Source organism: Nilaparvata lugens, chromosome 4 (assembly GCF_014356525.2).
Source record: "Nilaparvata lugens isolate BPH chromosome 4, ASM1435652v1, whole genome shotgun sequence".
NCBI lineage: Eukaryota > Metazoa > Arthropoda > Insecta > Hemiptera > Delphacidae > Nilaparvata > Nilaparvata lugens.
In genome coordinates this window covers 1,444,055-1,457,539 of record NC_052507.1, presented here as the reverse complement: position 1 = coordinate 1,457,539, position 13,485 = coordinate 1,444,055, and the positions used below count along the sequence as shown (strand labels likewise).

The 13,485-nt window shown below is 36.3% G+C and overlaps 1 protein-coding gene across 1 annotated transcript in view; it reads left to right on the top strand.

Annotated features, from left to right (window-relative positions):
* LOC111055773 (ribosome biogenesis protein NOP53-like) overlaps positions 1–13,485 on the top strand; it is a 109,686-nt gene that overhangs the window by 4,931 nt on the left and 91,270 nt on the right. Inside the window, exons 4-6 of the mRNA XM_039425643.1 lie at positions 3,707–3,981; positions 5,861–6,075; positions 12,537–12,805. Of these exons, the coding sequence (XP_039281577.1) occupies positions 3,707–3,981; positions 5,861–6,075; positions 12,537–12,805 (759 nt within the window). The remainder of the gene's footprint in view (positions 1–3,706; positions 3,982–5,860; positions 6,076–12,536; positions 12,806–13,485) is intronic.

Here is a 13,485-nt window from a genome sequence, read left to right as displayed (position 1 = left end):
TAGAACACAAAATTATGACCTTGCCTTGTCTGTATATATATTATAATTTAATCTCAGTGAAGAAAAATCTGTCTAATTTTGATATAGTTATTTGTGCAACTAGTGCGCAAAGTGACAGTTTGCTGCATCGAAAGAAACGTTTACGCCCGAGCCGTAGGCGAGGGCGGAATGGTTTCTTGAGTGCAGCAAACGAACTTTGCGCACGTATTTCACATTAAATTTTTCCTACAGTTACCATTGAATATGAAAAGTGGGTAATTATGGGTAAAATTGCCTGAATAATGTATGTGTGTTTGAATGGCGGGGGGCAGCTGTGTGGTGTGTGCTGTGGTGGCATTGTGCTGTTGCTGTCCTCGTTATAATATATAATAGTAATAATTAGCGCGTTGTGCTTGGTTGCACCTCTGCTCACTATAGCAGCCACAGCAGTCACTGTTACCAACTTCATTTTAATTTTGCTGCACTGGTGCTCCATATAACCGATTAAGCAGTATGCTTCGAATGACACATGAGCTGTGTTAGAGTTGAAATTTAGTCCGTGTCAATAATTAATCATTTCTCGTGGTAACGAGCTGTTTGACGATAGTTCAACATCCATGTATTATCATCGTTCCTAATGCCAGCACAGAACGGTCCTGAGTTCGGAAGCTGGAGGGAACTGGTAGTATACTGATCCATTAGAACATGAGCAAGAAAATGTGCAGAGGATGAGAACAGCAGTCCAAAGATCACAGGAACGTTCAGCTCGACATTCTCATTGTTTTGTATAATAATAATAATATATTTATTACCATTCGGTTTACAATAAACATTGGTCATCGTCACAAGTATACAAAATAATACAAAATAATTAACAATACAAAAGTCTACACAGCTAAAACACAATTACATCTAAAATTTCCTTATTAAACAAGATTACAAACTAAGTATACACAGCCTAAAAATACACAATAGTAACAGATTTACATAGACTGTGAAATTTTATAAAATTCAGGTACCTTGTAAAGTCCACCTCTTATTAGGCCTTTCCTAACTCTATCTTTATATTGGGTGGCATCTAGGTCTCTTACCAATGACGGAAGGGCATTATAAAATCTGAGAGATTGGGCCCTGAAACTTCTCAATGATGCGCTGGAAGAGCACCATTCGACACCTATATTACTTGCCCCTCTTGTATTGTATGTATGCCTATCAGAGTTGAGGCTAAATTTATCCAGGTTCTTTTTGACATAACACAGACATTCCAGGACATACATAGAAGGAAGAGTCAGAATTTTATTCTCAATAAACAATGGTCTACAATGACTACGTGGCTCTTCATTGTGTAATATTCTAATGGCTCTCTTCTGTAGCAGGAAAAGTTTACCAGCCAAAGGACTATTTCCCCACAAAATTATACCATAGGCTAGGTGACTGTGGATAATCGCAAAGTAAACTGTTTTCAAGACCTCTATTGTCACACTTCCAGCCAACCTTCTCAACATAAAAAGCCCTCTTAGTACTCTATTATATATATTTCCTATATTTCCTATAAATACCTATTGGGTATTTAAAATTAAATTTATCTTAATTAAAATTAAATTATTTCAGATCGCAATTTAAAAGGGATTGTGCATTTATGATTTGGATTTCTATCTTTTTAAATTAATGTTTGCTTGATAATAAAATTACGCCCAGCAGATCACGGCAACCGACAAAATCTATGTAAGCAAAAATGCTTGATCCCTCCAAATGCAACTTTCTTTAGTAGTAACGAGTCACATTCTGATTTAAATAGATAAGTCATTAAGGAAACTTTCTCCACTTGGTTAAAGAAAACCCTCAAAATTATCCATGAAAAACCTCAAAACAACAAATTATTTGTTGAGTAAATGCCATACACTGCGACATACGTGCAAGAGCTGCTGCAAAAAACTTCAAAATAGTCTCTTGCGGGGAGGTCCCACCGCTTGAATATATAATTTAAGCCGTCAATGGGACTTACGACTGTCATACTTCAAAAATCGTCTTCAACAATGTATTTATACATTATTGATAAACAGGGTGTCTGATAAGTCATACTTCAAAAATCGTCTTCAACAATGTATTTATACATTATTGATAAACAGGGTGTCTGATAAGTCACTCCATATTTTTATACAGCTATAGATTCTCTATTTATGAATCAATTTTGTTAGAACTACATTTGTTAGATACAGCAATCCTTGAGGTCATGTTTAACACCAATTTTTATTTGTTTCACTTTAAAAATGCCCCCTCTCTTGACTGGAAGAACGAGCCAAAATAGCAGCTCGTTATGTGGTCTGAGGATCTGTGGTGCGGGTACAAATATGGTGGAGGGATCTATGCAAAACTGGATGCAAAATCTGTTGAAAATTCCCATTCCAAATTACTAACAAGAGGGAGTGTCACTGATGCAAGACAATCAGGAAGACCATCAACGTCAAGGACAGAAGAATGTTGACAGAGTTCGTGAAATGTTCATGAGGAGTCCTGAGAAATCACTGCGTCAAGGATCTCGTGAAAGTGGTCTTTGACGTTACTCTGTTGCAACGATTCTTAAGAAAGATCTCAGTGGTTTTGCTTCCAGTTTGCATAAATCCCTCGTTCAGCCCTCCACCATCTTTGTACTCGCACCACAGATCCTCAGACCACATAACGAGCTGCTATTTTGGCTCGTTCTTCCACAGTGAAGAGAGGGTGCATTTTTAAACTGAAACAAATGAAAATTGGTGTTAAACACAACCTCAAGGATTGCTCTATCTAACAAAATTGGTTCATAAATAAAGAAACTATAGCTGTATAAAAATAGGGAGTGACTAATCAGACATGCTGTATATTAATGTTATGTGATGAACGCCATAATTTTCAAAACCTAGTCAATATAAAATGTGCCTCTTTACGGATTAATAAAATGAAAAGAAATCTTCTCTATCTCATAAACTCTAGCATTTTGTGAGTAATTCCATTAGTGGTTTGTTAGTGTTGTGCTTGTTTTTATCATGAATGAATCAATTTTAAATGGTATTTTTATTTAGAAACAATTTACTTGACTTCACCCAACATTCGGACCATAAAATTTATTTATCCACTTATTTATTGATTTATCTATTTTTATAAATTGTACAGAAAAAAGGTGTTATTTGTCAATTTTATTTATCTTTCCATTCATTCATTTACAAAGGCAACTCTCCACAATTATTTAAAGCCCAGTTGATGAATGTTAATACTTTTTGTGTAGTTGAGAAGTCTATATTGTGGTAATTATTCATATTGAATGAAAAAGACTAAGAAATTGTCAAAAACCACGGATTTATTAATACTTAATTAATACTTAGAAAAACCGGTTTCGGTTATTACACCATTGTCAATCTGTGATAAACAATTTCTGTTAATCAGAGATTGACAATGGTGTAATAACCGAAACCGGTCTTTCAAGTATCAATAAATCTGTGGTTTTTGACAATTCCTTAGTCTTTTTCATTCAATATGAATAATACAGTACAAATGTCATTATTTGTGATGATTTGATGAATGGATCAATAGAGAGATGATCATTAGCTGAAATTAAACTTGAGAATGAGTAGCTGATAAAAAATGAAAGATAAATGAAACCTGAATCACCTGTTATTTTATACTAAGAGCCCACTTGCTGCTTACAATTATCTTGTAGAAATTAATATTATTTTATATTTTTTCTGCCTAGATGTCGGCGAATGGTTGGAAGAAGACACTACCCGACATCTGCTGACCAACACCGGTCAGCTGGATGTGAAAATCCCCAAACTGACTCACCTGAGACCTTCACATCTGCCCAGCATCGAGACCCCCCACCCCGGTCTCTCCTACAACCCTACCCGTCGCGCCCACTCTGATCTACAGAGGGTGGCTGCTGAACAAAGAAAGAAGCTGAGAGACGAGGAGAAACGATTGCACCGGTTGACGGCCAGTCTCACCAGGATGAGTGCACAGAGGAGGGAGGTGCGTGGTAAATCTTTAATTGATTTGTTTGAATTCAAGCATGGTTTTCACCAATAGAGTAAGGGGGGCTTCACACTGGTGTCGTAGACATGATTTCTACGACAAATCTCATGTCCGAGGCATGTCGCATATGAAACCAACCTGTGTTGTAAAATCAGAGCTTACTCACTGCTTGCGACAGATGTTCGAGGCATCGCCTGTGTATCGGACAGGTTTCGCACGGAACCGGTTTCATGCGACACATGTCGCGTGAGACATCACTCCGAGCATGCGCTCTAGCCACTGTCTACTGCCAGCACTGAGCACTCTTTGTCACTGCTCATGCTCAGTCTGTAATACAGCTTTGTAACAACCGAAAAACACGAGACATGCGACAAGCGACAGAGACATGCAAAAGACATGCATGTCTCATGAAACTTGATAAGACACGACACGTGTCTTGCGACACCAGTGTGTAGCCCGTCTAAGTGTTCGTGTAACTAGCATACTAACTCTACCGAGCTAACTTGGTCAACTTATTTGGTCGAGTAACTGTTTTCACTACTATTGAGAATTGAGTAAAGTGTTTTTGAGTAAAGTGAATTGAGTAAATTGACTACAATTGAGTAAAGTGTGTTGTCTAGTGAACAGAACTGACCTTAAAATGTCAAAACTTTTTGGTACATTAACACTTAATATCGGGCACCGAGCTTCGCTCCTTATTTTTATTTATTGATAAACAGAACACAATTCTCCAAAACGATCGTGTTTATATTTCACAGCTGGCTATACGTCATCTTATGAATTCCGGGGATGTTTCGATTTTTCACATTCTCACTTTTTTACTATCCACAGCTGTTTCAGCCAAGGATAAATTATCCTTTTAATATCGTGCAGCGAGTTTTCTCAAGGATGAGACCTAGTGCAATCGAATCTATATCATAAACCTACTATGTTCCAAATTTCGTGAAAATCGTTAGAGCTGTTTTCGAGATCCGTTAAACATAAATAACCAGATATATAAATACAGAAATTGCTCGCTTAATATAATAGGAATAACACTTCAATAAATTAATATGTTTTAATACATTTTAATAAATTAATACTTTTTCATAAATAACAATACTTCTCAAACTAAAATGCCAACGGCACGACTCTACTCTACTAAAGTGAGGTCCACGTTATAATGGCAGTGTTTGATTAGCAATGGTATTGCTATCCTTGTCTATCATTCAACAAAGTGGATAGCGCTATCTCTTTCTCGCTTTGCTCTGTGGCCAGATCGTCTTTTAACAATGTAGAATTAATAATTGAAATATTTCAGCTTAATTATGAAAATTCATTATGAAATTATTGAAAAATATAATTGATTATTCTAAACGAGAACAGTTAATATTACATCAATAAACCTGTATCAGCTACTGTGTATAGAAGACAGAGGATCGGCAACGTTGTTCTCCAATCTCTCTCTACTGCCATTATAACGTGGACCTCACTATAGAGGGATTTCAAAATATTTTGAAAAGTGAAATTTCTTGCTTATTAAAATATGATTTATTATTTTAAACGAGAATGAACAGTCAATATAACATCAATGAACCTGTATCAGCTACCGTCTGTAGAAGGCATTGACAAAACGGAGGATCGACAACGTTGTTCTCCTATCTTCCTACAGTGCCATTATAACGTGGACCTCACTATAGAACATGCAGCCATGGAGAAAATATAGCATGAGAAGATTTCCCATGGTAAAGGTCGTTTATGTTTCAAATTTTAAGCGATCACTTAGTCAAACCGCTCCCCAATAAGGATTTGTTTCCACTGTCATTATAACGACGACTTCACCATAGAAAAATATCACTAGAATATAAACAGATGTTTCGCTTTTTTGTTGAAACAGGCCGATTGGATAGCTGAAATGTCGTCGGGTCTGGAGGAAGCGAAAAACAAAGAGCCTGAAGTGGATGATGGGTTGCAGTACAAAGCCGTCAATCCTCCCGCTAAACTCAAAATAAAAACACTCAAGAAGAAGAAGCGAGCAAAGCAAATCAGGAAAGAGGAGGTTGAGAAAAGAGAACGGAAAGTGGAGAAGAAGAAGATGGCGGATCTGTATAGGTAAGATTCTTGATGAGACATAGACAAGTTGCGCCCAGCGGTCAAATAGGAGTGATACATGGCTCCCTTACACAAGTACACTGTTCACGTAGTGACGTCATCACTGCCAGTCCCATTGTCTGTCCTGCTCACACTCTCTCTCTCACTGTCGAAGAGATACCGGTATATATGATTTTCGATAACCATCTGCTTTATAACGACAATTCCTCCCTATTCGCCTTATCCGTTCAACCTAGACCTCCTGCTAAATTATCAAGAAATAAGACCAGCAAGCAGGCTGGCTTCGTTTACCTGCATTTTTCATTAGATACTTTCAGGCTTGTAGTCCAGTCAAGGAAAGGTTATAGAGGGAAAAGTTGGGAAGACAATTTTCGACCCCGCAGTTCTGTTTAGGGTAGTGAGGAGGTAAACATATCAAAAGTCCCCACCCCTACCCACTGTGCTAAGGGGGTGGGGTTGGTTTAAAAATACAATTTTTTGGTTTCTCACATAAAACTCAAAAATCTGGTGTGGCGCATTCACACAACTTTCCTTGCCGTTATGAAAATTGATCACCTGACGCTAGTGTTCCCGCGCATCTCAAGTCTACTATTCAGTGATTTGAGCCAGCTGGTGACAGGGTAATAACGCTGGAGACACATATGAGGTCTGCTATCTCTTCATAGTGAATGATTTAATAGAATCAACAATAATTTGCAATTGAATAATCACATTTTCTCGAATTTAAAGCTTATTTTCAATTTTCCATCTACTCCACTTGATTTTTTTTGTTTCAATTGTATCTGATGTCTAATAATTGGGATTCTATCTGCATTGATGGGGCGGAGCTCCTGAAATTTTTACAGATATGGGACTTGTGGCAGTTGATAGAGTTTATCGATGACTATTTTAGGTATGAATTTGATCAAAATCGTTGGAGCCGTTTCCGAGAAAATCACAAAAAAACCCTGTTTTTGACAACATTTTCGCCATTTTAGCCGCAATCTTGAATTGCATTTGATCGAAATTGTTCGTGTCGGATCCTTATAGTGAAAGGACCTTGAGTTCCAAAATTCAAGTCATTCCGTTAATTTGGGAGATGAGATATCGTGTACACAGACGCACATACACTCATACACACACACACACACACACACACACACACACACACACACACACACACACACACAACACACACACACACACACACACACACACACACACACATACCGACCAATACCCAAAAACTTGTTTTTTTGGACTCAGGGGACCTTCAAACATATAGAAATTTAGAAATTGGGGTACCTTAATTTTTTCGGAAAGCAATACTTTCCTTACCTATGGTAATAGGGCAAGGAAAGTAAAAACTATGTATCTTAAGGACTGTCATATAACAAATTGAACATCAATTCTAAACAAATTGAACTTGTCTTTCACATAGCCTCAGAGAAAGAAGTCACATGGCGTGAGGTCTGGTGATCTTGGTGGCCACAGCAAAAGTTGTAGGTCTTCCTCAGACGCGTGTTCTATCCAGCGTGTTGAGTTGAGGTCACGTTGAACGTCGTTATGAAAATGGGCAGGACAACCGTCTTGCTGGAAAATAAAGTCATTTAATAGCTGAGGCATAAGCGACAATTAAGGCGATAATTAAGCGATAAGGTATATGCCTGCACTTTTTAAAAGATGATAAAGAAGATAATTTGAATAAAATTTAGAATTTAGAAATAGGCCGACACTTCTAGAAAATACCTGAGTCTATACCTAATTCATGCAGGTGAACGGGCTAGAGTCAAGAAAACTTCAATTAATCTTGCCATGCCTGATTTAATAGGTTTATACTATAGAATAACACTACAATTTGAAATAATTGAAAAATACAAACAGCTTCAATAAACATTGGCAACTAAAATCGAACAACAGAAACAACAATTTCATGTTACTTTGTTGACATTCTTCATCTGATTCGGGGGCGCATTCCTATCCCCTTTTAGATAGCAATACGTCACAAAACCAAACAATATTAGTCATCAAATAACAAGTTAAATTCAACATAAAATTACTCAAGAAAGAAAAGCCCGTTGAACCCAAGTTTCGTCGATAGTAACCCATATAACCCATTTCATAATAATTTTGAATCCCCACTTTTGATTGACATTCTCGAATGAACCTTTGTTTCACTACACTGCACTTTCGTTGGTCTGTACGTTGCTTTATCGTCGGGGTTACAGTACCTTGTTTTTGGCGGTGAACTTTTACCGGTTGAATTTGGCTTGACGGCGACGTCCTCTTACGTCCCTAGACCTGTCGTCTGAACGGGTGTCTTGAAGCGGTGTTACATAAAGTTGCGGAACCAAAGGGGTGGTAGTACAAGAAGTTGGTTTGGGGACACACATGAACCGCTGTAAATAAATGTATTACAGCATTAATTTCTAACTCTTCCTACAATTCATCAAAAGCTAAAACAGGAGTTTATTCAATTATTTAATTTAGATTTTATCCTGACGTTCTGATTTCATTCTCAAAATTGAATTAAAATGGATTTACTTGCCAGAGTGTCATTAATATACAATGCAACATTTATGAAAATACCCGTAATAAATTAATATAATGCTTTTAGAAAATGAATACTTCATTAATTATGATGTTAACTTTTATATAAATTGATATAATACTCTTAGGAAAGGAATAATTCAGATTGAAATGATGCTAACTTATATGATATTTTTCGTTTGGTTTGCAAAATCAAATATAATTTTTCATATAGTAGCTCGACTAGTATTGTTGGAAACTTGTGCGCTAGCCAACGTTTATTAATATTAATTTCATGGAAAAGAAAAACTTTCTTCTTCGTCTATTAAGATTTCTATCATAAAAATTTACTAAATCATTCGAAAGCCTTAATGACATAAGAAAACAGAGTCTGAAAAATATAAATTTATAAAATGTCATAAACTCAATATGAACATAATCTTAAAAATTTCATTCCAATTTAAAGGCTATCTTCCTGACTTTCAGCAATACTCTACGATAATATCTCCAGAAACAATAACTCAAATGTAACGTAACTGAAAACTTTCTATACTTCTTTAGAAAAAATTATAAGTATCTTCCATCACTATAAAATCAAAAGGATTATTCTCAATCAATATTATTAACTTGAAAAATAACAGGCTTTGTTGATAAAATCTTTTGATTGAAGTTTCAATTAATTAATTTCCCTAAATTATATTTTAACCTATTTTACGTACCTTTATTTGAAACAATTATTCGTACATGATGAAGAAACACAATTAAACCTTTCAGGACATGGCACTACTAGAAAATTTAAACATTAATAAAAATAAAACTAGCTCCTACATTAACTAATAAAATAAACTTATAAACTTGCCCAAAAAGGGCGAAACATAATGACTACATCTTTACTCTCGTAGTGCTCCTAGCAAAGTGTCCTCCGAAACGTAATCTGGTCTCGCGGTTGGGGAATCCCCCCACTACTGTATTTAGAAACAGGTCTCCTATTGGGCGAAGGGAATCAATTTGACCAATCGTCGCGTGGCTTCTAGAACCTTTGGACCAAATAGTAACTGCAAAATCGGTAGTTTGTTATAATTTCAATGCTTGCTGTTTTCCAGCTTATCGCACTTTATGTCGCGACAGGAAGGCTAAGTTTTAGAGATAATTCCATAATCTACATTCCTCGACGACTCGGAGCCACAATTTTTAAATATCTATCATGGGAAACTCGAAGTCATGGCCGTTCATAATAGAGAGAGAAAATAATTATTTCGCTAACTCACTTACAATAATGGCTCTAGTCTATTGCGTATTAAATTTACTATTATAACTTGGGAAAAGGCCTGAATTAAAAGGAGTGCTCGGCACAGGTATAAGCGATAATTGCAACATGTCCAGTTACGTCATGCCGTTTACTGTCGTTTCTGCAAAAAAAGAACGGCCCATACACTACCATTTCGTACAGTACTTGTTTCATTTGAGTGGAATAGTTTTTTTGTAATCAATTTTTGTAACCCCGAAGAACGTTTTGAAACTCCCTGTATTTTGAGAGGTTATTTCAGAGGTTTCATCTATTAGATCATTATTGACACAATATTGATTAACCTCTGATACATGCAGTAAAAAATAGCTTCAACTTTCAAATCTACCACCCATGAATTACCAGTACTTATGATACATTCTATTCCTAAAATTATTTCTTTAATATGTGAATATTTCCTATTTAAGTGATAATAATGTGAAATATTTCTTCTATGTTTGGTTTTGAAGCATCTAAATTTCAAAATCTACTTTGTGACAAAGAATTGAGGCGGTATACGGGAAAAGGGCACATAGAACTATATAGTTCTATGTGCCCTTTTTCCGGAGATTGCTTTATTAGATAGGCCATCTTGTTCTGCATATAACCTGAAAATCTCAAACAAAATTCTTGAAAACTGATGTTGGTACAACTGTTTATAAACAGCTGTGTCAATGAGGGATTGGTGGTCAGTGAGACTATTTCTTCCTATGTTTCTGTCCAAACCCTCATCAAAGTCAAATTAGTTCTCTATCATATTATAAGATTATTATAAAGATAAAACAAAATGGTTCTTTGCTGTGCTCTGAAAACTTCAATTCTGTAAATTTCAAACCATTCAAATTCTTGAATTGTCCTGTTCCTGACATTCAACCACAAGTGATGCCCTACCCCTCTCTCTCTTGGGTTAACAGCCGTAGGGCTGGTTGGCAGCAGCTCTCCATGCTTTTCTGTCGTCCGCTTTCCGCTTCAGCTCGTAGTATGATCCACATCTCATATCCCGTAGCAATTGTTTCATATACTCCAGCCTAGGTCTTCCTCTCATATTCCTTCCCTCAACCATTCCCTTCATTATCCTTGTCAGTAGAGTGTCATGTCTGATGATGTGGCCAATCAGCTGGGCTCTTCTTTGCTTGATCCACTTCAAGAAGTTCCGGTTCTCTCCCACTCTTTCAAAAAATAGGTGATGCCCTACCCCTATTTTAATAGAATGATCGAAAACTTTTTTATATGTATACAACTTAAATTTAAGAGAAATATAGCATTTAGCATTGAATAACATGTGTTTTCTAGTTTATCAAACCCAAATTTGTACAGAATAAATTTGTCTTTGGAATAAATTAGAAATATAATCATGTATCATTCTTAATCAACATGAGATCAATACATATATTGAATTTATTTTATTATATTAAATTTGGTACTAACAGAATGTTTAATTCAATCATAAAATACCTTGATCCATCCAAACCAAAAACTTATGCGTTTTTCTCAAAACACAATTTTGCTCTATGTGCCCTTTTTCCGTATACCGCCTCAATTAAGGACTGAACATTTTGTGAAGTGAACAACTACAAGACTTAACTTATTTCGGACTATGTGTAACCTTATCTAAATTTGAGAGAGGAATATCACAAGGTTACCTTGTTTTTTCTCTCCCTATCATTTCGATGATGTACTTATAGTCTCCAATCTGCCATGAACCCTGAAAGATTAAGCTGACCCTCGCTCCACCACGCGCAGGCACACACGCCCGGCCTACCTGCGCCATTGATATATACTATGTATACTACGTAGTATACAGATAGGCAGACCGTACCTTTACTCACACACACAAGGAGACTGCGCTTGTGTGTGTGAGTAGTAGGAAGGTCGGCCTAATCGTTCAGAGCTCATGTCTGTTTGGACAGAGTATATTGTATGAATCAATAAGGCCGGTTTCCGAGCCCTGGATTTAGTTAAGTTCTAGACTTTAAACAGCTGGAGTCAGAAAATTAGATTTCCAAAACGGGGCGTAGTCGCAGTTTTTATTTTCTCATTTATATAATTGAAAACGTTTTTCCTTGACGAAATTAAACATTTTTAAATAATTCAAAATAGCTGAAACTTTACACTATTCTCTCTTCATTTTATTTTGTGTTTAATTTTCTAGTTTTTTGAAATTTAATTTAAACGTGACTGTGACAATGACTACGACTACGCCCCGTTTCGGGAAGCCAATTTTCTGACTCCAGCTGTTTAAAGTCTAGAACTTAGTCAAATCCCGAGCTCGGAAACCGGCTCTAAAGGTTGTATTTTGATAGGTTATTTCAGAGTTTTTATCTATTAGATCATTATTGATACAATATTGACCTCTGATACATGCAGTAAACAATCGCTTCAACTTTAAAATGTACTTCCCATGAACTACTATCACTTTTGATAAATTCTATTACTAATTTGATAAAAAATTGATACATTCTAGGTTGTTATAATGCAGTTGACGGTGCTCATTCCCCACACCCAGACTTGTTGTCTTTGTGGGGAATATTCACTATTTATATAATGTTTCTGCTGCTGTATTACTTTTTTTTGTGAATAAAGATCATTTGAATTTGAATTCTATTCCTAATGTTTGATTACATTAGATTCCTGATTCTAATTTGTGAAATCCATTTTTGCATTTCAGACTGAGATTTTTGGAGGAAGAGATAGCCGATGAAGAAGCGAAGAGCGCCGTAGCAAAGGAGAAACGGCTGAAAAAGAAGGAAACGAAACTTTTGAAGACAAAAGTGTTGGGCTCTATCAAGTTCAGGGAGCCGCTGGTCGAAGTGAAGCCGAGAATTCAGTTGAAAAATTCGAATCTGCGCAAGTTGGCCCCAAAGGCTGCTTGCTGGCTGATAGGAGTGTCAGTTTGCAGAGACGAAACATCATTGAGCCACGTATTAGGACTGGAAGGTCAGTTATTCTATCTATTACTCTCAAATTCCACTTTATTATTATTTATTACCCGCGTGTTTCGGAGGAACACGTCAAGCCGTCGGTCCCGACTGCCTAAAAACAGTGGCGTAACGTACATCCCCGCTGCCCCCGTGGCGCGGGGGGGCCCGGGCTAGGGCCGGATAATATGTAGGCTAATATAGGTTTTCTGAAAAAATTAAATTACCCGGTCTAGGGGGCCCGGGTTAGGGCCCGAAATGATAATTATATATTGCATACTTTAAAAATAAAAATTAAATAATCATGGACGTAACTTTTGATAAAAAAGCAGAAGTTTTATTGTGGAAAATGACAGGTTTCATTAATTGTGTAAGAAGACAACCAAAGGTAGGCTACTAATTCTTCTGATCATTTTTTTCAAATCAATAAAATAAATAATATTATCAATCGAACTCTATTTAAAACCTTGAAAAATTTAAACTTCTTACTAAAACTTAAACTTCTTTAAGTGCGCGAACAAGAAATCAGAATACAAACATGTGAGAGAATAGACATGTGGGAGAAAGAACCAAGGTGCTACTGTACCAGAAAACAGTGATTGCAGAACTAGGAGGCTTATAGGAGACATCAAATCAAAGGTTTTCATAAATTATTATCTTTATTATTTTGATAATTCATGAATCTTAAGACTAGATACT